This window comes from Dermacentor variabilis, chromosome 11 (assembly GCF_050947875.1).
Source record: "Dermacentor variabilis isolate Ectoservices chromosome 11, ASM5094787v1, whole genome shotgun sequence".
Lineage (NCBI taxonomy): Eukaryota > Metazoa > Arthropoda > Arachnida > Ixodida > Ixodidae > Dermacentor > Dermacentor variabilis.
Genome location: NC_134578.1, coordinates 63,084,304 through 63,112,237, shown reverse-complemented (window position 1 = coordinate 63,112,237; position 27,934 = coordinate 63,084,304). Strand labels below are relative to the sequence as shown.

General features: G+C 44.9%; 1 protein-coding gene across 1 annotated transcript in view; it reads right to left on the bottom strand.

The window, feature by feature from the left end:
- Positions 1-7,402: 7,402 nt before the first annotated feature.
- Positions 7,403-27,934, bottom strand: part of LOC142564196 (chymotrypsin-1-like) — a 34,435-nt gene continuing 13,903 nt past the window's right edge. Inside the window, exons 5-8 of the mRNA XM_075675100.1 lie at positions 27,031-27,169; positions 25,655-25,772; positions 15,102-15,256; positions 7,403-7,684 (exon numbers count right to left, since the gene is read on the bottom strand). Coding sequence (XP_075531215.1) covers positions 7,517-7,684; positions 15,102-15,256; positions 25,655-25,772; positions 27,031-27,169 — 580 coding nt within the window. The 3' untranslated portion in view covers positions 7,403-7,516. The remainder of the gene's footprint in view (positions 7,685-15,101; positions 15,257-25,654; positions 25,773-27,030; positions 27,170-27,934) is intronic.

Below are 27,934 nucleotides of genomic sequence, written 5' to 3'. Positions count from 1 at the left end.
TTATTTTTGTTTGGAAGCCCATCCTTAGCCTTCCTCTTACCAAATGTCCAGCTTACACTAGTGGCAACTTCAGCCCAAAATTTTCTGCAGATGGTGCACTGAAAAACCTGTACTCCGAAACGGAGCTACGTTCATGTCAAGCGTAGTAGTATCATGGTTCAAAATCTCATAAAATTAGTCAGTGGAAAAGACAATTAGATGCACATTATTCTTACTGAAGTCAAATGAACGCGCGCAACTATAGCAAATATAGCAAGCTAGAAAGTTTATACAGGTTCGCGTTTCTGATGTTCACAGCTTTTTTTCTGTTATATGGCGCCCAGTCAATTAGCTCAACGGCAACTTTCCATTAAGGACTGTCGCAATTCCGTCAGTAAGGCTGCTAATGTTAGTCGCCCTCTATATGCAGCTTGTCCCGCCCAGGAGTGACACATACCAATCAGATAAAACGCCACCTGATGCAAACATGCATTCTATTTCGAGAAGCACCTACTTGACCAGATCACTTGTCTCGTATTTGGTCAATAGTCATTAGAACACTGCTCAGCAATAAACGTCTACATATACGCCTCAGATGTTTTCAAAGCCTTTCACCTGCAAACCACACGAGGCGCTGGAATTGTGTCTGTGTGGCTGCTAACAAAGTAAACCTAAAAAGTGTCATTGCATTTGTGATATAAACATACGCGAAAATACTGCCACACAAATTTTCCGCTATGTGCGTGCACTGCTACCACAGTTGCTAGAGTGCATGATTGAGCTCGCCCTGTGATAAGCAAGAACCAGCAGTTTTCAAGAGAGGCACAGTTGTCGGCCACGCAGATCTACTGGCGAGAAAAGGCCGCTCGGGCTGACATTGACCAGATGGATTTGAAGTTATTTATCTCGCATAATGTCGACATACAATAGATTATCCGCTGCTATTGATGCATGCAATGTATAAAGCGTATCGAAACATGTGAAATTAAAAAAAAGTATTGTCGTCCACCCAACTGTAGCACGAAGCTATAAAGGAATGTTCACTTTCACGAGCGTTCCTCCCCCTTCGCGTTTCCAAAGAACTGATTTGATTTAAAGCTTAATTTAAAACCAGGCAACCCATTACCTAACACAAGGTAACGCTCACAGGATCGCATACATATTCTTTGTCTTGAACATTATTATTACAAGTATCTATGCTGTTTACTGGTTTAACCTAGTATACGTATCACGTAGTACATCCAGCAACGTTTCTCAGTGAATTGCCTATAGACCAAAAAGACTTGAAAATAAATGGACGCTAGCTTTTGTCAAAGACGGTCAATAAAGGACAATTACGCTTAATGAAAATGACATCATTGCATTTTCGTTTCTTTTTAACTATTTCTGCTTAAGGTCTCACATGGATAACACAATGAGGGGACATAAAAGCCAGTAATGAAGAAATTGGTATCCAATGTGATTGATGACTGAAAAATAGTTATAATATTTGAACAAATGTAACATTAACCAATGGTAAATTTACATCGAAGATAACTACAGATCATAACGCAGCATGTATTGACGGCATGTTTTCAGCGGCGAAAAGTGTTTCCCTTCATTACGGTACCATAAATAAAATAAATAAAGGTTAGGAAATATTAAAGCAGTTACGAATGTATAATGTAGACGTGTTAACAAAGTATGCGTGATGTATCTGTTTGAGAGTGTTGGCCGAAAGAAGGTTTCATAAATGAGCACAGAGGTTTTGTCGTGTGATTGTTTGCGGTCGGTGCAGGAGACAATGTAATCAGAAAGAGCACTCCACCGAACTATTATCAGAGAAAGAAGGACATGTTCAGAGAAAATGTGCGAGAAGTTATAGAATATATTGACTGACTATGGTGAGTCCGAGGGTACACCACAAATAGTGCTTTTAGTGAACTTGGCATGTCTTGGTCATAATATAGATAACGCAGCAAGCAGAGGTGCGCAGTGGCACTACGCGGCATAGGCGAAGAGAACTCAAGTGAAAGTCAAGTTTCAGATGCTAGGTGTTCTAAGTTGAAAAATTCTCGCGCAAACCACCTTAGCATGACTGTCACCACTAAGGCAAATGTAATCGAAGCAATAGAGCTTGCTTGATAAGGCATATGCACTGCAGCTGCAGTCTTTTCTTGCACATAAATCTTGGCACGTTGAACAATGTAGTGCTGCCGCCCCGAAGGCTACACGCGGCACACATCTGAAGATATATTCGCACAAGATTATCCGAATGAGTGATGCTTATTCGATTCGGGCAAGAACTGAAGGAATTTTACAGCTTTCTTGTGCAGTTAGCAGTACTCAGGAACTTCAAGCAGTTTTGGTGTCGCGCTATATTTCACGCATAAAAAGCAGCTTTTGTGTCACATAACATGACCCCTCTTTCTACTACTTCGTCAGTGATAAAACTTACAGCGGCACAGAGGGCGGCATGGTCGGCCGTTATCTGCAACACCTTGAATATATGAGCGATAGGCTTTCCTGCAATGACAAGAGCGGCTGATTGAGCTTCATGGCGATATCAAACCACGATTATGAATGGGGATGCGGCTTACGTATGTTTCGTGCTGTGGCATCAGCCTCATCTTAGTGTGTCAGTTGCAGCGTACCCAAGTTTTACCATCCTCACTCTTCATGAATAAATATTTCGCAGGCAAACAGTCATGTATTCTGTTTATTTGTGCGATCGCCAACTCCCTGGGCTTTCAGTGCGCTTAGGATTACTTAGGATCACGTTATGAGCAACGCTATTGCATCCACCTTTGACATTCCGAAATCGTGCTACAGTACGCACTTGAGATTATTTTGCTCTTGGACGCAGGTAACAAGATTGATGGCCTCGTGCATGAAAGGACGTGCCCGCCAAATGCTCTCCGTGCATCCCGGTATGTGGTAAAGCGTTCATGAGATACCATTCCACGAGAACTAGAAGCATCCTATTCATAACTTTGTTTCTGCAATTCGAAAGTGCGATTGGACGTAACGATATGTCAGGTGGAGACTATCCAGCGTTGATGATGGGGATGAAGCTCCTCAGGTTCCGTCTTTGAGGAAACACTGCGTCGTACCAATAGTGTTTATTGCGGCTGAGCAGCTCACTTTTTGCATCGTGTACCACGTGGAGAAAATCTGCGCCCTCTGGTCCCAATGACGACGAAAGCCCTATAGGTCGAGAATGCACTGTCAAGGTCCGCGAGTGAAATCGCGATACTCCTCTCTCCTAGGCGTGCCTCGGACACTATGGGAATAGGTGCGTGGTGGAAAGTAGGCGCAGCAGCTGCAATTCGTTCGCGGATACCTTCGGCCACATCATCTTAGTGTTGTTAGAAGCTGGGTCTCAGAGCCGTTGTGCCCACATTTTATTAAGGCTGACCTCTTCCGTCCTGGGATGAGCTCAGTTCGTCGAAGATTTTCTAGTAAAAGAAGTCAAGGACAACTTCGGCTCGTCAGCGGTCCTTTGCATTTTCTAGCAATTCTTACGCGAACCTAGTAGATATCGGTGCTAAAAGGGGTATTTCTGGTAGAGAGGAGGATGCAGTCAATGGTACAGCGCCAACAGAAGGGAACTTATTCTTTGTGAAGAGGTAAAACATGTCTGCAATTGTAGCTTTAAAAATATTTGGCTGTTTTCTATGAGAATTTGAGTAACAGCATGGTAGGTAAGGCGGCAAAAGCAGTTTAGATGCAAGTGCTGGAAGTGTATTTCCTATGGTCCAATAATATAACAGAATTAGGGCTGTAAAAAAACGAAAGTGATAATTCTACAGTGCAAACCTCTAATAAAGAAAACAAGGAAATTGTTTTGGGAAAATGTGCTTGTTGCGCCGATATTCAAAAGCGCCGATATCAAACTCCTGGAAAACGAAAATTTATTGTGAAACTTTCGCTAGCCTGCCTTCGCTACTTCCTCGAGGCTACTCACAATATCATTGCCGGTAGCATAAAGTGCGTTCCATGAGTCGCTCATCTATGGCAGAAGTGGCATGAAGCGGTATTGTTGATGCTCTTTGCGTGACTCCTGATGGGCGCAGTAGCGCCTGTAAGTTACAGTGTTCGTGCTTTCTTACGCACGCTGTCATGGCCCCAAGAATCCGGTGGCCTGCTTGCTTAAAAGCATATCAACCACAGACGCCAACTCGTCGGCTGACTACTTACGCGAACGTTTGCGAAAGAAATCGTATCCCCAAAGAAACAGGGCTGTAAACAGGAAAGGCTGGAGGGTTAATTAGATGCGAGTTTGTGGTTGGCTATCCTGCACAAAGGGCGGGTGGAGGGAGCGATAAATAGAGTATACGAACGTTTTCCGGCAAATGTGTCTCTCGCGACGCCAAATAGGACACGAGGCCTGTGGTCCTTGTTAAAACCAGCGTGTTTTATCCACAGGTCGTATCCTTGGATAATCACTTTTGATGACAATACGGCCGCATTACTCAATCGCGCCGCCGGCATGGTAGCCCTCCGAGCAGCCACTCTCTAAAGTGCCATGCAGAAGATCCATGCCACTTGAACCTGTATTTTAATTCCGCTGCGTACAGAATGTTAAGTTTAAAACGAGCCGTAGTAAGGGAACGCACACACTACTCACAATCGGAAAATCGTTGTCAAATGTCAGGTTAGTCGACGATGTGGCCGTCGCCACCGGAAAGTGGTAATCTAAAAACAATATGGCAGTCACCATGAGCTTCCCGCGCGTGTGATAGCTTGCGGCAGTTGGGTTTTATGGTAAATAAAAACGGCACTTACCGCACATGCGTGCTCTCGCCGTTTTTTGCACAATTGGAATTGTTTAAAATAAATTTGAGCACTTTCTGCATTCTGATGCGGCTACAAAGGGTTGGTAATATTTTGACTAGAGATTCAGCAAATTTCGCTATTGTGAGATTTTCATAAATGGATGATTGCCCGTCTTGAGTCACAACACGAAATAAAAGCTAAGGGGTTTAGCCTCGGTTATGGAAACGTTTCGTTGTTGTGATAATTTTGTTGTCTTGGGCGTTGTGTAAGGCACGGTGTGTGATATCGCACGCATGAAAGTCGGCTAAAAGAAGACAAATAATTCGTGATCACTGACGAAGAAGTTATTTTTGCATTGGATAGATTAGGCTTCAAATTTATAAAGAAATGCAGATCAATTGCACATTAAATCTTATCAAAGCGATCTTTTGATGAGCTTTCCATGAACCTTGCTGAACAAAGGAACGTTTCTATTTATGTCACCATACTTTTCAGCGGTCACCCTCGGGATTCTGTCCCCTTTTCTAGACTCCACGTGACTCGGCAGCGAACATGTGAACCAATATGGCCGAAAGCGCTGCTGGCACAGTGCAAACGCAGTAGACTCGGCATAGTGCCGGGAACGATGTCGGCCGTAGGTGCTTACGCGTACGGCGCCGAGTGAGACAGATCCTTGAGAAAACAATTGTATTCCCGACAAGAATATCTTACACTCGCCGAAACAATTGACGATAAAAGCTGACTACCACAACAAGGACGAAGACGACATGCATTATCACGAGAGAGAGAGAAACAACTTTATTGAGCCGAGCTCGACATCTTCTTAGACGCCGTCGATGGAAGTGGTTCCCTCTTCACGGGACCCATATGCTTCTCTAGCCGCCTGGCCACTGGAGATCAGGACGAGCTGGTCTTCCAGGGCGGTGCTGGTTAGCAAGGTCTCCCATCGGTCGGTAAGGGTGGATGAGGGATGGGGTAGGGTAGCGGGGCAGGTAACAGGTGGGGGGATCGCCTTGATGAAATCGCATACTCCAATGACGTGTTGGAGCGTGCCTAACTAAGTTTTGCAGAAGTTACAATCCTCCTCGTACCTTTCCGGGTACATCTTGTTTTGAAGGTAAGAGTGCGGGAAGGATCCTGCCTGTAATTGCCTGTAGATCGCTTGCTGTTCTCTGCTAAGCGATTTGTGAGGATCGGGGTAACGGCGCCTCTCCGTCTTATAATGGTTCGTAATGTCTCTGTAACTAAATATGGACTGTGGCTCACCTTTCTCAACCCGGTGTAAAATCTCTGGGGCGAACTGGTGGGCAAGTTCGTTGCCCTCCAGCCCAGAGTGAGCTGGTGTCCATATTAACTCAACTTTCCTTTCAGGTACGTCGCGTTTACTTTTGAGAATATCTAGTGCCGCAAGAGACACCCACCCCTTTCTGTAGTTGTTATACGCCTTTTCCGAGTCGGTGACAATTCTTCCCACCTTGGGTTGCGCGAGTGCTAGCGCTATCGCGGCCTCTTCTGCCACCTCTGGAAAAGACGTCTTGATGGAGGCGCAGGTTACGAGCACATCCCGCGTCGTAACTGCCAGCGTTGCTTTCGATGAAAACTTGGGTAACGAAGCGTCTGTGAAGAGAGTGACCCCCTCTTCCTCTTCTACTATGTGACCCAAAGTCTCCGTCAAGGCCGTTATAGGAGCCGCTCTGCGGCCGTCGTTACGACCCGACCTCATCTTTCTAGGCAGTGGCTTACTGTGGATTTTATGCGCCCACAACCTGGGTAACGGCCCCGTTTCCTTCGGCTCTGCCTCTTGCCAGCCCAACTTGGCAAGAACGCGAAGTCCCGCCGACGTCTGACTGAGTCGAACTCTTTGATTAGACAGATGAGCTTCTATTAACTCTTCGACGACGTTGTGCATGGCCATGCCGAGAAGCTTGTCGGTCGAAGAATGCTTCGGAATGCCCAGCGCTATCTTGGTTGCCTTTCGTATAATGACGTTCAACTGGTCCCTGTCTTTTTTCAGTAACTTGAGGTAAGGCACCGCGTAAACGATGCGCGATGTCAAGAAGGCCTGGACGAGCGTCAGTACATCGTCCTCCTTCAATCCCCGTTGTCTGTTTGTGACTCTTCTGATCATGTTCGAAATTTGTTCCGTTGAAACTTTGATTTTGTCGATCGACGCCCCGCCTTGCCATTATTCTGGAAGATGACACCCAGGATACGTGCTTGCGTGGTTGGAGTTATGGTCGTCCCGTCGATGGTGACGCGTACGTTCTCTTGGTCTCCTTTCTCGCTATACAAATAAAACTTTGCTTAGTGCGGTGCAATGACAATAACTGTAATGGAGATGTTGATCCTGAAGCATAAATATCTTGTTTTGAAGTACGCGTAGCGAAGTATGGGTGAGTGTTACTTGGTTCATTTATTTCTAGCATGCTGCAGCTGATGCATCTGCACTGCCTTTTTAAGGGCATAGGATGGACATGCAATGTCTTGTGGTCTTGAGCATTGACATTAATATTCTGATATTCTGCAACATTTTTTCAACGCAGCAAGGTTAAATTTGTCGCATGTTATTTTTTTTTAGCTGCTACTTTGAGTAGGACATTTTAGTATACTAAATATGATATAACAAAGAAAGAATCAGTGAGACGCAGACTATCACTTTCACGCCACTTCATTATATCTTCACACAAAAGGGCAACTTATTCTGCTCCGCTTCTTTATTCATGCGTCAATTTCAAGAAAATTTGAGGCGTCCGTGATGGCGAGGCTAAGTGTAAGCTTTCTAGTTGCTTATTTTCTGGAGCACCTTATTGATCCATTTAATAAACATAGAAACCCGCGTATGTAGAATAGGTGCCGGACCGCGATTCTTCTTCTGTCCGAAAATCACGATTCCGTATTGAACAGACTTCCCCCCAACGTGCGCCGTCACAGGGTCTCCAGAGTCACCCTACAAAAAGTAACACATGTATGAGAGAAGAGTATTGTATATTTAAACATACAAAAGTGCAGAATAGTTTGAGAACACGAAAATACATAATAGCAAACACTGAGAGTGCACACAATAAATGAACCGAAATCAACATTAACAAGATGTTACAACTTAAAGCTTTCCATGGTTCTCCAATAGTGGTTCCGAGTTTTTCCTGCGAACCGCCTGTGGATTTTTTTTATTAATTGTGAGTGCCTGAAAATCGTCAAGTACATTAGGCGAGGTTTCAGGATATTACGCCAAGGAAAATCTTTCGGACGTGAGTTGAAGTATGGCGGTGGGTTGCAGTGGAGCACTTAGCTCTCAATGAGCACAACGGTAGAATTCAAGGCACATGATGAATCAAATTTTCTGTTTAGTGTCACTTCTTTGAACCTGGTGGAGGAAATTTGTGAGCAACAAGGAATAAAAGGTTCATCATAATCGTGAAGCTTGAATATCTTTAAACCTAGCCCCAACGACATTATTTATTCTTTGGGTGCCTCGGCTATTACAAAAATACGTCAATAGCATTGCCAATTTAGTCGCAATCGCTGCATAAAGCGAACACCGTGAATAGTAGGCTCCTAGTGCGTTAGTGGCGCAAGTTAGTGTCTCTGAAAAGCAAAAATAGCAGTGCGAACCTTCAACACCTTTTTAATTGGCATGCTGTTAATTTCGGACCTGTAAAGATGTATTTGAAGTAACAAGCGCGCCTTCTCCGTCACAGCGAAAATGGATATGTTCATGCGTTTGGTTAAGCAGAAGGTGCGGTCCTTTGCCTGAGTTTGTAAAACATGACATGCGGAACGCACCAGTGCCAACTCTGACGAAAGTGTACCGCATTTATAATTCTATCTGCTGCCGTTTGAATAACAGGGCATGTCATGCTCATGACCGATTGAAATAGGTGCTCTTTGTCTTTGCGCATGCGATTTGTTATATTCCTATAGAATTTTGTGTCTGACGATTGTTTACCTGAGTAATGAAAATGGTATGGTATAATTGGTTTATATTCATCAAGCAGAGAACAAGTCTCAGGGAAACCAAGTTTTCGTTTCGTCCTCCCAATTGGTAAGGTGAAGATTTTTTTTTTCGAGTTCATATTCAAGATGCATCGAAGAAATGCGACTAAATTTTGCTTATTTTACTATTGACATAAACTTTGTGGGACCAACAGCAAGTTACACTAAAACGAGTCTCAAAGATCGTATATTTTGTTCAGTATATTCAACGTAGGCTTGCTAACGTGCGAATGCCAAGACTATTACGTAGGCCGTGAATATTGCTCTGCTAATCGAAAACAGCCACAGAAATTTAGGTTCTCTACAGTAATATGCTAACTATAGAGCTGTAAGCAGCAACTATATTTTGTAGAAAATTCACCGTTGCAAAGCGCTCACTCGATTTTAATCAAGGCGCCCTAGTAGCAGAATTCTCGCAGGAATCGCACTTTAGGTGGAGATCTCTGAGCCACCGCCACGTTATATTAAAGCATCAGTGTCAAATAAACTGATAGTCTGCACGCTCTTTAGGCTACGTACCATTCGCCTTTATTTTAATGGAATAAATTAGTAAAGCAATGAAGGGGGCTAGTTGGTGAACGTTCATGGTTATATTGCGCTCAGTTTTACAAACACGATATTAAGGAAGGACAGGACGTGGACGGACGAAGCGCAAACTACCAACTGCTTGATTCTGTTAAAGAACGCGCTTATATACAAGGAGATATGGTGCGGGGGGGGGGGGGGCTACATATAAAAAGATATGACAAGGTGACGACATGTGATTATAGTTTGGGTCAGGCATACATCCTTCACATGCACCCGTTCGCCCTGGCAAACTCGACCTCAGCTTTGATAAGCGCGATGGACGGAGTGCTTACGCACGTCTCTTTTTCTTTAGCTATCGCAAGCGCCTCCCATATTTCTCGCTCGGTTTTTGTTTTTGATGTTCCGATGACTGTGGTGCTTTCTATTAGCGGGGAGCATTTGCACTGTTTGCAATGTGCGGCCAAGTTGCTAGGTGCTGTCAGAAGCTGGCACGTGTATTTGTGCTCCCGTAACCTATCGTTTAGACAACGTCCAGTTTGCCCAATGTATACTTTCCCGCAGTCTAGTGGGATTTGGTAAACAACTGAAGTAGCGCATTCCACGTACTTTTTTGCGTGCTTAGTCTGACAGACCGTAGCACTAGGGTTGGCCTCTTTGGATCCTGCGTTCACCTTCTTGCACATGCCTTTTAGTTTTTGCGGGGCGGAGAACAGAACTTGAACGTCATGGCGTTGGGCTGTCTTTTTTATCCGATGTGACAAGCCATGGATGTAAGGCAACACCACGCGTTTTTTCAATTTTTTCTGTGTTTTCTGCCTTTTCCTGTTGGCTCTGATTTCGGGCAACAAGTTTTCACAGATTTGCACCACCATGCTGTTCGGGTACCCACTGTTTCTCAAGCGGCTTACTTGCAGATCGATGCTCTCCCTCACAGCATGGTGGCATGATTTTTCAATTGCTTGACTGATGCAAGCCTTGGCGATGCCTCTTTTAATGATTTTAGAATGGCAAGAGTCGTACCTCAGGATTTCTTTTTCTCCTCTAGTTTTGTAGCACCAGCACATGTGGGAGCCTCTGATCCTAATGTTTATATCAAGGTACTGCAATCGACCTTCGGTAGGAGTCTCGTACGTGAACTCTAAACCTTCATGTGCTTTTTTGAACATGCTGATGACAGTTTCTACACTACATGGATCGGTTTGGTTTTCTTTCATGCACACCAAATAATCGTCAACATATCTGAAACAGGTAGTTATGTTCGTTTCTCCAAACAAGGCGGCAAGTTTCCTGTCACCCACACTCAAAAATAAGTCGGAAAGCACGGGAGCTTTCTACCGGATAGGTTGACAGCACCGCTTCCTTGAGGCTTACGCTTTTCTCTTCTAACGTCGCCCCTACCGAAAGAACGGCAAGACGCCTCTGCAAGATACTTCGAGCGGAAACGTGGCGACAGATTCGCCTCTTTCGAGACCACATTGCGGCGATATGCGCGGAAACAATGGACCCGGTGGCTTCAACAGCAATGATCAGGTATTTCTACAACTTGGCAGAGTTGCATGCCGAAAGCTTGTGGAAAGGCTCATTCAAGAACCTCCCTAGAAGAGAAAAGCGTAAGCCTCAAGGAAGCGGTGCTGTCAACCTATCCGGTAGAAAGATCCCAGATTATGTGCAACAGACCCTAAATAAGGGACCAAAATACGCAATTGAACCTCCAGTAACGGCACTACAGTTCCTGGCCATGGTACGCTTAGTCGCGGAAAGAACCCCTGAGCCAGAAAAAGTAACTTGCATCCAAGAAGTTTTGACGGGAGTGTCAAACAAGAGCCTAGTAGAAAAACCCAAACCTGCAGGAACAAGCAGAGTGACTAGGTACCTCAAGAAAGAAAATCTAAAACTGCTCCTTTCGGACAAAACAGGCGTGTTTGTCGTGATGAACGCTCCTGAATACGAAAAATCCGCCCAAGAAGCGATCCGTAAGAATTTCGCAATAAGAAACATTACGTACAAAGCAATTGCAAAACTGAAAAATGAAGCAGGCAGAACATGTGAAAGCATGGGCTTGACAAGATTGGCAAAGCGCGTGAAAGAGAGCAAAGAACTCACTCTGAAGCCATTTTTCACGGTAAAAACCCACAAAGAGGGAATCCCTTTTAGGACGATTATTGAAGATCGCGGAACATGGCAAAGATGCATCGCGGACTACCTTCAGGCCTGCTTGAACTCTTTACCTTTCGACGACCCGTTCTTGATCCGCAACTCTGACGAAGTTATTGCAACACTAAAGAGTAGCCCGCCGACATCTTGTTTTTCAATCGACGTGAAGGACCTGTTCTACAGTGTCCCGAGGCAAGCGGTGGTACAAGCAGTAGAAGAAGCCATCGACACGTTGGGCTACACCAAATTTCAGGACGTGTGCAAGTGCAGTATTTCTAGTTTTGTGAACTTGTTAAAACTGTATCTACATGGCGCGTTTATCGAATATGGTGACAGTGTGTATGAGCAGAAGGATGGAATCGCCATTGGTTCTTGTATAGCTCCCGTGCTTTCCGACTTATTTTTGAGTGTGGGTGACAGGAAACTTGCCGCCTTGTTTGGAGAAACGAACATAACTACCTGTTTCAGATATGTTGACGATTATTTGGTGTGCATGAAAGAAAACCAAACCGATCCATGTAGTGTAGAAACTGTCATCAGCATGTTCAAAAAAGCACATGAAGGTTTAGAGTTCACGTACGAGACTCCTACCGAAGGTCGATTGCAGTACCTTGATATAAACATTAGGATCAGAGGCTCCCACATGTGCTGGTGCTACAAAACTAGAGGAGAAAAAGAAATCCTGAGGTACGACTCTTGCCATTCTAAAATCATTAAAAGAGGCATCGCCAAGGCTTGCATCAGTCAAGCAATTGAAAAATCATGCCACCATGCTGTGAGGGAGAGCATCGATCTGCAAGTAAGCCGCTTGAGAAACAGTGGGTACCCGAACAGCATGGTGGTGCAAATCTGTGAAAACTTGTTGCCCGAAATCAGAGCCAACAGGAAAAGGCAGAAAACACAGAAAAAATTGAAAAAACGCGTGGTGTTGCCTTACATCCATGGCTTGTCACATCGGATAAAATAGACAGCCCAACGCCATGACGTTCAAGTTCTGTTCTCCGCCCCGCAAAAACTAAAAGGCATGTGCAAGAAGGTGAACGCAGGATCCAAAGAGGCCAACCCTAGTGCTACGGTCTGTCAGACTAAGCACGCAAAAAAGTACGTGGAATGCGCTACTTCAGTTGTTTACCAAATCCCACTAGACTGCGGGAAAGTATACATTGGGCAAACTGGACGTTGTCTAAACGATAGGTTACGGGAGCACAAATACACGTGCCAGCTTCTGACAGCACCTAGCAACTTGGCCGCACATTGCAAACAGTGCAAATGCTCCCCGCTAATAGAAAGCACCACAGTCATCGGAACATCAAAAACAAAAACCGAGCGAGAAATATGGGAGGCGCTTGCGATAGCTAAAGAAAAAGAGACGTGCGTAAGCACTCCGTCCATCGCGCTTATCAAAGCTGAGGTCGAGTTTGCCAGGGCGAACGGGTGCATGTGAAGGATGTATGCCTGACCCAAACTATAATCACATGTCGTCACCTTGTCATATATTTTTATATGTAGCCCCCCCCCGCACCATATCTCCTTGTATATAAGCGCGTTCTTTAACAGAATCAAGCAGTTGGTAGTTTGCGCTTCGTCCGTCCACGTCCTGTCCTTCCTTAATATCGTGTTTGTAAAACTGAGCGCAATATAACCATGAATAAATTAAGAAATATTTAAGGTGTTTTGGAATTTGACACAAGCTGCTCTTATTGCTCATTTATCATGGCGAAATCTCAAAGCTTCACAACGATCCGGACGCCTAAAATTATAATAACCTGTTGTAGCTAGTCAGAAGTAGTTGCTTAACATCATCTCTACAACTATACATGATTAACAATCAGTGTCAACAACCGCGTTGTGCGATACTAGCATACGTAGTAAGCACACTCTGTACCAATTGCGTGGCGCGTATCGGGGGCGTCGAAGTTCTCGTTATTCCCTGAACACGCTGAGCTATTTTTTGTGAACAGTGCCCATTTGTGCCAAATGTTGAATCAGTGCTTCTCCCTAGAGTTGTTCTCGATAGTATATAAACGCCTCGAACTGCGATCAACGTTTCACTTTGCGATCGTCATACACAAGAGGGACAAAACGTGTCACTGTTTTGTGTCAGGTGGTCAGTGAACGTGTATTTATTTCTCTATTTTTCCTTTGCATCAGTTCATTGAAAATCCATTTGACTGAACAAGCACAGAGCTCTCAATGATTTCGATATTTTCACGGAAGCATCAATAAACGTGACAATCATCGACTTCTCATAGAACACACCTGCATAAGTGGTGAGGGTAGGCTTATGGGGGTTGGCTTTCTCCTCAAAGAGTCGTTACTGCTAAGCTACTTCATTCAGCATTAAATACCCTCTGGTGCTTTTTGCCTTTGCGGGCAAGAAGAAACAATCTCAAGTTCATCTGAACGTGCGCACTGTATCTTACCACTGTTGTGCCCATCTGTCGTCCCCCGTGGGCCTTGTGCGCAAACAGTGGTTCAAACATGCGGATCCAAACAACAGACATGCTGGTAAGCAGTATCGGCTATCTTCGGTTGAGTTTTATAACATGCAGAGGGAGGAGTACGATCCGCGCACATGCGCATTCGCTCGCTACTTTCGCAAGTACGTCCCGTGACACGGTACTGACCGCCGTGCTGGTAGACGCTGCAGTGAGGCTATGAAAAATTTGAAAGCCATATGCTTGTCTCTAAATGAAATCGTACATAGACCTTGTCGTGGCGCTTGCAGCGGTGGCCTTAAATAAGAAATCTACTTTTGGACGGCTCATCCACATTAACCATACACAAAAAAAGCAAATCGAGACATTATAACATCAGCGTGTCGCCATTAACGTTCATTATAAGAGTACGTATTAGGCTCGCAAACGTCTTCCAAAACTAGAGTGATCATCCTGTGAAATTTATCAGAAGAACGCAGAAAAGCACATGGCTGCGAAAGGTTAAGAGTTTTCCAAGCGAGTATAGGTTAGCGGATAAAAACATAGACCTCGTCAAGCTGTTTCTTTGCAGCTTTTAGAGCATGAGTCAAAAAGGGGATATGTTTCTGCCGACAAAAAAAAGTTGACTGAAATTGTATTACCTTACAACGCAGTATTACTGTCCCGAGCTGTAGCTTGGCAGAACCGTGAACACGTTTCTGTGCTTCTTTTTTGCAACATTCGTTTCTTTTTTTTTACATATCAGAGCTTTACATCTTCCGCCTTTCAGGTTTTGTGCATTTATAATTTTACTCTTCAACAATGCGCAATCGTATAGAGAGTGAATTTTGCTAAGCCTCAAATTCTACTCTTTGTGGCAAATAATGCGTGTCCCCTTGAGTCTTATCACACTGATCAACCAAGTCTGCGTTGGCTGATGCACTGCGTTACTCCTATTGTTCAAGGGAAAAAAATACATTCTGGCGTCAAGTGTATGCTGTTTAACAATGTATTGACACGGCATCTTGAGCGCAAAGTAGCGCTTGCCTTCTTTGTACTCGACAACTGTGCTGTTCCCGATCAAATTCTCAAATTTGTAGAAGTTTGTCAGAGTTCGTATGCGCACAAGCACTTGGCGTGCAATAATATTAAAATGACCACAAAGGCTATGAATGTTGTTGATGTGGAGAAATATAGCATACAAAAACTTAGGCGGCTTTACAACCATCGCTATCAAAAATATAGCAACAAAGCATATGACTGATGGCACACCTGGTACGCCGTTTGGCGGCTGTTCTTGGTGCACATGTACAGTTTTCGAACCCTTGGCGAAATCTCCCACCACTGCCTAGAAATGGCATGGGCACAACTAGAGTCCGATAAAACATTCGCCCTGTAGTAGAATATTCGATCCGGTGGCCCATTGTCTGAAAAAAAGAACCAAATAAGAAAAGGTGCATTCGAAAGGAATGGTCTAGTTCAATGTATTCTGAAACCCGAAAATGGCCACAAAGAGTTGTCTTATACATAAACTACATACTCTTTGGCCTCTTATATAGCAATCTCCTTTCTTTTTCGCGAAAGAAAAACGTGCATAGTACATATATAAATACTAGTTTTCCATTAGGTACGCAATGTCTGGGGGAGATTTACGAGCTCATTACAAAAATATGCGGGTACCACGCACTGTAGTAATCGATGAAAATGAAGCTTTCTGCGGTGCTCGCTGCGATTGACGATAATAGGTGGGGAATGTTAGCGGCGAATGTGTAATTGCTTCAGCGTTTAGTCCAACATGAGTGTGGTGAGTTGGCGTTCAACACCTACATTGCCTTGCGTGTACCACTGATGTTTGTCGTCGTAGTCCACTGAACACAAAGGGAGGCGTGTTTGCTTGAGGTGTTGTTGTGCATCATTGCTGATATACTCTCAGACGGTTCAGCAATATCATTGCCTCGTATGGAACATCGAATTGCGGCAGAAGTGTTAAACTTTATTTGAAAGATGGGGCTGTACATAAATCAATCATTATTTTAATAGTATGCATACATTGCATACATACATTCGCAGTCTGAACCACGTTTCGCTGCGTAGAGAAGACGCTTCTCTGAGGCCTCTCGGTGTCCTCAATGATATGTTGACGCTTTGAAGTCATTTTTCTTGCGCGTGTTAACGTACTTTTCTGTATTCGTGGCCAACATGCAGTTCAGGCTCCATCTCAAAACGCTCTTTTCAGGCTATGGCCGAATGTAATGTTCACACTATGGCATCCCAGCACCCGACCTCCTCAGCCCAGCATCTGCATTTTCGTCTCATAGGAAGCAGCCACAGCGTGTGCCGCACGCGCAATATGTGAAACGCTACCGCGACTGCGCCGCTCGGGATGAGCGGGGGCGAGCGCCATCTGATAGTGCTGCAAGAAACCCAGCGGCGCACGCGACAACACCTAGGGAGCCTACATGCAAAAGCTTGCATCTAGGCTCCCTAGTATGGATGGATGGATGTATGTTATGAGCGCCCCCTTTGGAACGGGACGGTGGGTTGCGCCACCGAGCTCTTGCTATTACACTGCCTGGTATCCTACCTAGGTTAAACAATCAAAAAGAAAAAGAAAACACTATGAACTACCACACCCAAATTTTCTGATGCCCTATTGCGAACTGTACTTTTGTACGTCTCCGTGGTGGTGGTGAATTGCAGCATCAGAGGGGTTTGGCCTGGCGATCATGGCCGGAAATTGCTCCGTACGAGCGTCTCGCACGATACCGCTGAAGGGTTTCACCATATGTCCATCAAACCGTCTCTTTTAAGAATTGCATAAAGAGACGTGAAGTTTCTGTGCCGGCTATAACTGATCCCTCAGTAAATATAAGGTGTTGCAGGCACGCATGCGGAAGGTCCTATTATTTGCAGATTATTTAGGAGACCGTCCCTTTCATCTTGGAATTTCTGGCAGGACCACAAAAAGTGCTCAATGTCTCCTGTCTCGTTGCATGTCGTACAGGTCGGAAAATTGATTCGCCCCGTCTTAAATAACCAGACCGGTGTATTAACAGATCCTGTCCTTATTCCATACAGAAATGAGGTTTCGCCTCGGTGTAATCTCTTGGTTAGGCAGGGCGTAGGCAGTTGAACCCAAAGCGACGTAAAGTGATTTAAAATGTCAGATTTTTTCACTTGATTACTCTTTGGAGCCTTGACTTTGGAAGGATGATAGAGCGCTGCGTATGCAAGCGCATCAGCTTTTTCGTTTCCACAGATACCAATGTGGGAGGGAATCCACTGAAACTTTACTGTGAAGCCTATGTTGTTGAGTTCTTTCACGATGGCTAGTGATTTGCGTGGGAACTTGAGGGATGGCAGACCACGGTATACTTGATGTAACACGGCCTTTTAGTCGGTAAGGACAACCACATTCTGCGGAGGCAAAGTCTTTAGTTTGCGCAGAGCAGACGCTATTGCTACGCCTTCCACAACTGTCGACGAGGCTATACAGTCCAGACGGCCAGACTGCGTATTTCTTTGAGAGGGAATATAGATTGCAGCTGCGCAACGGTCTTCGTCTGCCTTGACAGAGCCATCTGCGTATACTTGTAGGTGATTCGGTAAGTCGTGTACAGATGTTCCAGGACTAATGACTTGGCTTCTGCAGATGGAGTGGAGCTCTTTGACTGCAATTGTGGTGCACTTAAGTTGCATGTGATGTCCTCGAATGTCCAGGGTGGTTCTATCCTCTCCCTCTGTCTCGAGCAACGCAATCCTAATACGCGAAGCGTGCTCAGTGCTGCATAAAAATGTGAGGGCGGCATGTTACCTGCACGTCGTAACAGGGCTTTGCCGGGCGCAGACCTCATTGTAGTAGCTGGATCATGAGAGACTGGGAAGCCTGAAGTCGCAGAGGGCGTGACTCAGCTTCGTAGAGAACTTTCTTGTTGGACGCTGGCTGCGGGACTCCAAGGCAAAGTCGGATACTTTTTCTGTGGACGGCTTCTAAGCGCTCGTATTGGCTGTCTGAAGGTGACATCAGAGCTAGCTGATGCAGGATCCGACTGGCAACCAACGCTGTACGTAGCCATAGCATTGACGTCGGGTGGTTGCCCCAGCGTATGCCAGCGACTCGCTTGAGCACATATAGCCTGTGTGACGATGACGCCACAACGTGGTCAACACCGCGGCGCCAGAATAGCCTGTGGTCTAAGATAACGCCAAGAAATCGGACGTTGGTTCTTGTCGAATCTGGTATCCGTCAAAATTCAGCGTCAAGTACGTAGATTTTCTTTTCACTCCAGGAAATAGCACGAATGAAGATTTCTCTGCTGATAGTGATAATCCAATCGTCGCCAAGTAGCCCTGAATGGCTTTTACTGCGCCCTGGGCTATTCGTGCTGAGGCGGCGATGCTGGTAGCCGGAGATATGCAGTTATCAACGGCATATATAAATATCTTTACTAGTGTTCTAACGTTTAGTACTCTTGGGAGGCTACTCATGGCAATGTTAAATAATAAGAGAGATAAAACACTCTCCTGTGGCACGCCGCGAAATATACGTATTTCATCGCTCAAAGTGTCGCCAAGACGAACCCTGATGCGACCATCACTGAGGAACGTATGCATGAAGTGCGAGATTACCCGTGACGCCGATAACTTGTAACTGGCTGATGATGGCTCTTTGAGACACGTAGTCGTAAGCCTTGGAAACATGCATGAAAACAGCAAGTGTCAACAGGCCATCGGCACTGTAATGTTCTGAGTGGCTTAGCAGGTCCAGCACATTGTCTTGAGCGCTTAGACGCTGCCGAAACCCAGTCATACACGATGGTAGTTTTCGACCCTGCTCGACATACCAAGTGAGTCTTGTGCACGCAAGCTTCTCCATAAGCTTCGCTGCAAAGGAGGTCAGCGATACCGCTCTGTATGAGTCCAGAGCAGCAGGATTCTTTCCAGGCTTCAGAAACGGTACCACCCGTGCTACCTTCCATAAATGTGGGATATCCCCACTGGCCCACACTTGTTTAAAAATGCCAGCAAATCATGTCGTCTTTCAACCGGTAGGTTAGTCAGCATTTGATTACTGATAAGGTCAGGTCCCACCGCACGTCGGAGGCTGCTCATAGCTAGTTCCAACTGACTGAGTTTGAAAGGAGTATCCATCAGAGACGATAGCGACGATAGCGACGATAGCGGTGGGGGCGGGTTGGTTGTGCCGGCTGACCTGCCGGAAGAGTATATTTCAGCAAAGACATTCGCAACACAAGCGAGCGTCTTGCCTAACTTCAATGCTAGGGCTTCAAATGGCTTGTTTGGGCGAAACTTTCCAGCAAAGTTATTAACGACCCACCATATCCTTGGAACTGACGAAAAGACGGATAGGCTTGCACAAAATGTTGCCCATTGATCTCTTCTTAGTTTCCTTGTGTAACGTCGAATCACTGCGTTAATACTGTTATATATAGTCTGCATTGGTGGGTCGCCCTTTGTCCTCATCAGCCTCCGTTCCGCCCTTCTACGGGCAGGGCATAGTTTTTTTCAGCTTGAGATCCGGAGCGGGGAAGTGGTCAGGTAGCTTCAGCTCAGCGGTAGCTAATCTCTTGCAACGTAGCATGCCCGCGAACATTTGGAGACGATTCGCTTAGGCCGTCCCTGTACGTATCCCAATGCGTCACAGGACAGGACCTTCGGGCGTTCGTTCTATATCCAGCCATGTTAACGAAGACAGGAAAATGGTCGCTGTCCATTCTGTCTTTACTTGTCCTTCACGATGCGAAGATGTCCGCTGAATGTAACGTCAAGTCAATGACACTGTAAGAAGCTGGTGGTCGAAAAAACGTTGGCTGTTTCCCATTTGCCACGCAGAGTCCCTGGGTGTTTAAAGCACTAACAATTTGCTTCCCACGTGCATCAATCGCCTTGTCGCGCCAGAGAGTATGGTGTGCGTTAAAGTCCCCACATATAATCCTCGGAGCTGGGCAGCGGCTGCAGAGGTCTCTTATAATTTCTCTTATCGAGACCTTCAGGCGAGAGCTCACATATACAGATGCCACGCTGAGGCTTCGATTTCCATACCGCACATGTACAGCAGTGACTTCAAATACAGACCCTCCAGAAAAAAATTAATTTATGGAGTTTTACGTGCCCAAACCACTTTCTGATTATTAGGCACGCCGTATTGGAGGACTCAGGAAATTGTGACCTCCTTGGGTTCTTTAACGTGCACCTAAATTCAAGTACACGGGTGTTTTCGCATTTCGCCCCCATGGAAATGCGGCCGCCGTGGCCGGGATTCGATCCCGCGACCTCGTGCTCAGCAGGCCAACACCATATCCACTGAGCAACCACGGCGGGTAGACCGTCCAGAAAAGATCAACTTGGGTTCACAAGACACGATACCATTGACTACGTTGAGAAACCTCCTCGGTGCTTAAAGTGTCAGCGCTATGGACATGTGGCCAAGTACTGCCGTAGTGTGCAGCGGTGTAATAGATGTGGAGGACAGCATTTTTTAAAAGTGCGCGTGCATCGAGAACTTTCTACGTGCAAACTGTAGTGGTGGTCATCCAGCTAGTTATAACAAGTGTCCTGCGCGGGCAGCGGCAATAAAGCGAAAGAAAACATTTATCTTGGGGCCAACAAGAAAGGCTGAGAAAAATACAACGAAGAAAAAGACGGTGAGCCCCAGAGAGTCAGACGAAATCAAATGGAGCTCAAAGAGCGAAATTGATTTTCCAAGCCTGAAGCCTTCTCCAGGCATCCAGGACACAGTGGCGCCATCGCGCAGCGGACCGGCTAAAACAGTCAAATCAATGAACACAGGCCCCGTAAACGAAAAGACTGCTGAATAACCGCAACAGCGAAGTTTTCTGTCAGCACTGCAGCGACCCCAATCGCGTTGCGATGAAAAAACACCAGAGGAGGACTGTCAACAGGTGCTACGGGCTCTCTTCAAGGCCTTGCGATCACACATAGAGAAGATGCCGGCGAGCTTGATGAAAGACATGCTCGAAGTAGTCCTGGCTCTCGAGTCAGTGATTGTAAGCCCTGCCTCTTCTTAAAGCACCTAGCAATATGGATGTGGTCAGGACACAATGTTCCCCATCTCGACCAAAGGTGCCACTTATTATGCAATGGAACTGTGCGGGTCTTGCGTGCCATTTACCGGAACGGTCGCTTGTCTTACACACTATGTCTGTGCCAATATTGACCCTGTCGGAGGCTGGTCTTCCAAGTTCCAGATAAATTGCTGGTTATGGCACACATGGAAACCAAAGCATTCCGACATTTTCGAACTGAAGCGCCAGGCCATACATCAGGCGTGAAATACCACATTACGTTCTACCAGTTCAAGACCTTTGCTGCAGTGCCTTCTACGTCTCCGTTTTCTTCCACCAATCCTCCAATCGCCTCTTACTAATGCCTATTGCGGAGATGTTTATTTTTCCACTGCTCCCACTGAACAAAGGGCTTCAAGGAGGCCAGTGGTGCCTAAATAGACCGCTGGGTAGACGTCTTCACATTATAATAAGATATGCTCCATAATTTTCCTAGCTTTACCGCAGCAAGCACATGCTTTTTCTTCCTTCTTATATCTCGCTTTATAGGTGCGTCTTCTAAGCCACCCAATCTCGCTTCGAAAAGTAATGAGCTTCCCTTTGAGTTATCATAAATTGTTTCTTTCCTGATTTCGTAAGACCAGGAGCCGAGTGCCATCTGGTGGTGTTGCAAGGAAACCAGTGGCAGGCGCGGCAAGGCCATCTCAGCATCAGCAGTGCCCGGAAAGTCGGGGGAAGAGGCATAGAAACTTTCGCTTTGAAAATGTCCCACGATTACTCTACTCCGTAATGCGAAATCTGAGCGCAGCTGTATGCGTGTTTTCATTTCAAGGTATATTGAGGCAATGAATTCGAGGCCGAAATCACAGCACCGACTGGCACTGGAACAGTGCCATCAGCGCCTTCGCAGAGATAGCGGTCGTACGCGAACGCTGGCATGATGAGCGGCATCAGAGTCAGCTGTAGAAGACGATGACGACGAACGCGCGTACAGTGGCACAAGTGCGTCCGCGTGCTTACGCTGAGTGCGGAGCTTTTAAAGCTATAGGCATGGATGAAGGAAAAGAGAGGCGGGAGCGTACCACAACTTGATTAAAGCCGAAATGTGCTTGCCCGTTGTAGCCCAACAGGTGATGGCACGTCAGTGGCGTGGTTGATTTTAGTGTTCCTGCCCTGCAGCCGGAGCCAGGGAAGGGCAGCTGACCCCCCCCCCCAGCGCGCACCAAATAAAAACTACTGGCATAGTTACTGGGGACCGAACATCTCAGCAAATCTTGGTTCTTGCTTCGCGATCTCGATGCAAGAGGTCACGCGTTGGGACGCCACTGTGGTTTCGCGATGCGTTCGCTTGCCGAGACTTCCTGCGTGACGTAATGCCCCTACTATATCTTTTTTTCGTCCATGGTTATAGGCGTTGTCAAATTTTCGTGTTGCACCGAAGGCGTCTGCAAGCGCTGACGTGATGAGGAGCGTACCAGTAGGGAACATCTATAGCGCGCGAAGAGGATTAGATTAATTTAGCTTGATGTTCACTACATTGCTGTGTGCACCTAGCGGCTCATCAGGAACGCCACTGTCTGTGCGCACAACGCCAATAATGCCAGCAGCCGCAGCCGAAACGCTGCCCCAGCTCACACAGAACCTTTTGAGCAGACCCCAGTTGTAGGTGCACCGGAGTGCTCTGATGCAACGCTCTTCGCGTCTTCCAACGCGTGCTAATCCTGTACAGGTACACGTTGCTTCAGCCGGCGATAGCCGGACGGCACGACTACGCCGACGCCTACCGCGAGGGCGTAAATGCGCCTCGTGGCTCCATATGAGTGCATTGGGAATAAAAAAACATATAAATCGCCATCTATCCCAAAATAACGCTTCTACATGTACAAATCATTGCGCTCCACAAACTTGATTGGGGGGCTAAGCGTCGTGCCTCTTACCGCAACCAGGAATACAGTCAGTGATTCAATGGTTAATATGGCGATTTCCTCTGCTGAATAGATGCAGCCAAGCAAGTTTCTGGGAGTGTTCAGCCTTGTAGAAAATACAAGTTGCACACCGTCATTTTCTCAATCAGGGATTCCGATACGCCTACACTTTCTTGCCGGATGATTGCAAATGACACGAAAGTGAGGCGTTATCTCGCAGAAGCAAACCCACTGTGATTTAAAATGTCAGGCTCGGTAACACAGCAAATCGCTGTAGGTTAGGAGAGGCTAACATGTAGTTATTACTCTTCAGTGTAAAAAATAAATTTGATGAACTGTGACGAAACGGAAAAGATTTCTCATAACATTAGAGAAAATTTCGCAAAAAGTAAAACCAAAAGACATGATATTCCTTTATAAAATTACCTTTTTTAGCGTTATGCTACGAACCAGATTTCTTTATTTTAAGATAACTTTAAAGTGAAAAACTTGTCATTGACGCTGTGAGCGAAATAACATAACGTCACATTACAATTTCCAATTTACCTTTACGTGCAGCTTCAGCAGCCTTGTAAGCATAGCGAGATAGAACCCGCATGCGCGAGTCAAATTGGTATTTAGTGCCTGAACAAGATTTAGCTGCAGTGAGGGTGAGACATGCCGTTAAGAGAATGGCTATATAAACGCGTGAGCGGGTACTTCCATGTGTGGCATAGTGCCGTATATGTCTTTTCAATGATAGCATTTTATTTGTTCTACGTAGCGCGCTCATCTCCACATGTATGATCTGTCACACTTACATCGCTGCAGTTTTTCGTACGGCATAAAAGCTGCAATTATGAGGAGAGCATAAGTTACTCCCACAATGGAATAATATAGGCAAAATAAATTCCTTATTATTACGGAAAAAAATCAAGACATCATTTGAGTGAAATCGCTGAAACTCAAGCTACCAGAAATCAAGCTGAAACAGAAAAATGTGCTGCAAAAATAATTCATATACATGGTTTTGTGGTGCTAGATGCGACATATAGAACGAAAGACACACACGCACACGCACGCACGCACAAAAAAGTGGTTTTTCCCTTGGTATGTCTCATCTAGAGCTCAAAAACCCCGTTTAGTAAACTCCATCTACATGCCCAAGGAGAAGGTTTTCGAAACATTTTGAAATCAACAAATAATATTCAAATCTGTTCGAAATAATTTATTATTACAGATTTGGTATGAGGAAAAAATAGAGATACCTAATAGCAAGATAGACATTTGCTTTGTGCAGGCATAACATCAGCGCCAAAAATACAGACAGAGAGGATACGGACAGTCGCTGTCACTGCCAATCTGTCAGCGTTCCTTTCTTTTGTGTGTGTGTGTGTGGGTGGGTGTGTTTTTGGCGCTGCTGTTATGCCTGCAATATGTCACCAACTCGCCCAAGAACTTATTTTACTGAAGCATCTTTTCATTTATTGTATCACTTAATATGCCGGCAAGAAGTTTCCGGTTTAAAGCTTGGAAAATGGAAGAAAAAAAAACACCGCCTATGCACCCCGTACAGATGGTACACCAGCAAAGCTGAAATGTCTGGCCCCGGTGTTTATCGCTGGGTTACTTCCGACGGTTAATTAAACTAGTTCTCATTTATTCGTTATGTCCGCGTTTGTTATAGAGGTTACGCACGCGTTTGGCTTGGGTTTATCACAGTGATTATTTGAAATCCCGCACATGGGGCTTCGCAAGATCACGATCATAGAGGGGTGCAATCAGTGGTTCATTGTGTTAATTTAGCGGTTTCATCAAAGCCTTTCTGAACTACGTTACGCATTTGTGCTTCGTAAGTCGCTAATTACAGTGTTTATGACTCGGACCATGGGCGTTTCACCTAGGCGTATACAACTTCTTTGTAATAACTGCTGGCAGTAAATGTAGTTGGCGTCTGCTGAAATAATTTCACTTGGTAAAATCGCGCGCTTTCGCAAAAGCTCGGAAAGTACATCGGAGAGTGCGTCGCACACACACACTCGCAAACCCAGAGGTTCTGAAGGTATTGCAGAGTTGAAAGAACAACTTTAAAATTGTCTGCAAGTTCTGAGGTGTAATATCCCGCCAAAAGTTCAGTAGTGGTTACGGTTGTTTGTGATTACTGGTGACACTTTTGTGGAGTGGTAGCACAACATGGAATAAAAAAATAAATTACGACGTTTTACGAGCCAAAATATAATTTGTTTAGAAGCACCCCGTAGTGAGAGATTCCCCTATAATTTACATCAGCTTGGGGTTTTTACCGTGGACCCCACTCATGACACATGACTGTTTTTGAATTTTGCCCCTATGGAAGTACCACCACCATGGCAATAATATGATCACGTGATCTCGCCCTTAACAAGGCAAAGCAATGCACGCAAAGCCACCGCAGCGGTCACCACAGCCTTCGATATGGCCATGTCTCCCCGAGTTGCATGTGATACCAATTAGGCTGCGCCCACCATAGCGAGACAATCACGAATGCAGTTCAAAAATCATTTCCTTGACGTTGCTACATGAGTGTACCTTGCTTGGTTATAAATTCATAAAGTTCATAATAGACTGGTAAACATTTTATTACCTGAAAGATCCAAATTTAGTATACTGAAATTATTGCAACGCTTGCAGAATATTTACTATGTCATTGCTGTGGTTACCTAGAAAAAAGCGAAAGCAAAATGCTCAAAAATTTGAATGTGTCTAACAAAGAGCAGGCCCGGGAAGGCCCATTATTGCTAGGTCAAGAAGAGTCCTGCATTTGTTTGCATTGTTTTGTTGGGTCTTAGAAGCCAGCAATATTCACATCACATCAGAGAGATCAGTTTGAACTTACGCATATCGGTATCACCAAATCCTGCTATTACCATTTTTCCTGCTTTGGTACGTTCACCTTGTTTTGGCAGACAAACAGGCCTTACGAAGCTGTCAAAGTGCAAGAAAGGACGAGCCAGCTGGAAAGGAAAGCATATTACGATCTCACAAAATGGTCAAACGTTTAACAAAACAAAAACAGTGCCGAATCCAAACAGTGCGTGGTTTTTGTGTTTTAACACATAATATAGTCAATACTATAGACTTCAAAGGGGAACCACATAATCAGAAAGTGTTCTCAGACCACAATATCTCCACAATATCTGAGTATATAACACTGCCGAAGTACCGCACTTCCTCTGTCTGCCTCAATATGAAATCTGTATAATTTATCTCCATCTACTTAATAAACATTCACAAATGTGTCAAGGCTTTGGCTTATGGTAGTTGTCAATTATCTCAACCACAAGTTAACATTTACGTTATGATAGAACTCAACAATTCTCTACAATGTGGAATCTCGTAAAAAAGTTTTCTTGTTGAAGTATACAGAAGTTTTCTAATATATATATATATATATATATATATATATATAATAAAAAAGACGAAAGATGGCACCTAATATATATATATATATATATATATATATATATATATATATATATATATATATATATATATATATATATATATAGGTGCAATGCTGCATGGCAATTAGGTGCCATCTTTCGTCTTTTTGTATTAGATTTTATTAGATATTAAATTATTCGCACGCCACTCCTACCACAGGGCTGCCTATTATTAGTGTTAAATGTGGGTACTCTAGCTGCGTATATCGTGATTTTACGATCTATGTGGGAAATTGCCTTGTTGTTTAAAAAAGATCCGTTTGAACGTTTCAATTTTTCAGAGAAATTATTATATAAATACCTATCCCGCCCGCCATAAAATTTTCCTCTTGCCGTTTAGGATAAGTGCAACACCCTCACTGTTCCAAATATTGCAGCGTAATATACATCTTCATCTGGAAGTCGCAGGATTTCATTGCTCTTGAGCATGTATGATTTCGTAATGCGCACACCAAATACGCTTTCAATATTGTTTCTACGGCTTCGCAACAATGATTCATTGCATACACTCTAATAAAACTTTCCTTATGCCAATAAAATTATTCTATATGTTTAGCACTCAAATTCCGCATTACTCTTACGAAATCCACAAGAAATTGTGACTGTGTAATTTTCATAGTTATCCTAATTAAAACGTGTAAAATTCTTGCACTGCATACGAAATTTTTCAATAGGTACAACTGCCTTACTTTTAGCCTAGTGCCGTGGTAGCTACTCATTGCGCTATGAAACGTGTTACATACGGAATACGTTTGGCATGCAAACATACCCTTAATAACGCGATGTTATATCCAGAGTCCAAGTTCTTGTACTTCCGGTGAACCACTGCATGTTCCACGTCGATCTGCTTATCATCATGGAGTGAAGTCGTGTTGTAGTAGACAACTGCTCTTCCCCCCTTAAATGTTCTGCATGTATGAGTAACATATGTAAAAAATAACATATTCACATGTAACATGGTATAAGTAACACATGTTCGATACCATCATCTACCACGCTATATTGGAGGGACTTGAACTGGTAAACTGCGGAGCACGAATTTATAACTATGTGGGCTCATTCCTCAAGGGCACAGTCGGAATAGGCTGCACGAGGTCCGACAGAAGCAGCCCTCAGGGAGCTATACCATCTCCACTGCGATTTAATGGGCGTAGGAGAAAGATAGCCTGGAGATGAACACCCTAATCATGGCTGTGCGACGCATGCCGATGACATCACGTTATGGGCTCACCAGGAGTCCTATGGGGACAAGCAAGAAACTCTTCAAAAGGCTTCGGATCCAGTCTTGGAACAGGCGAGGACGGCGGACATGGCATGCGGACCCGAGAAACTCATTCGGGTGAATACGAGATGCACAGAAGGAGGACCCGGTGCTAAGGACTCTGACTCTCGAAGGGGCATCGATTTTGAGGGTGGTGAAGCTCAGAATATCGGTGATTTTGATGCAGTAGAACACTGAGACATGTACCACCCTACAAAAACTAAAGGCGGTCACAGAAAACGCGGTCAGAATGATACGCAGAGTGGAAAGTAGCCGCAAGGGCCTAACGTAGTGAGTAACCATAAGCCTGGCTAACGCTTTAGTAATTAGCCGCATCACATACCTCATTCTGCATTGTTACGCGAAGGACGAGTTCACGTCACATAAGTGCACGTCTCGGTGTCGCCGGTCA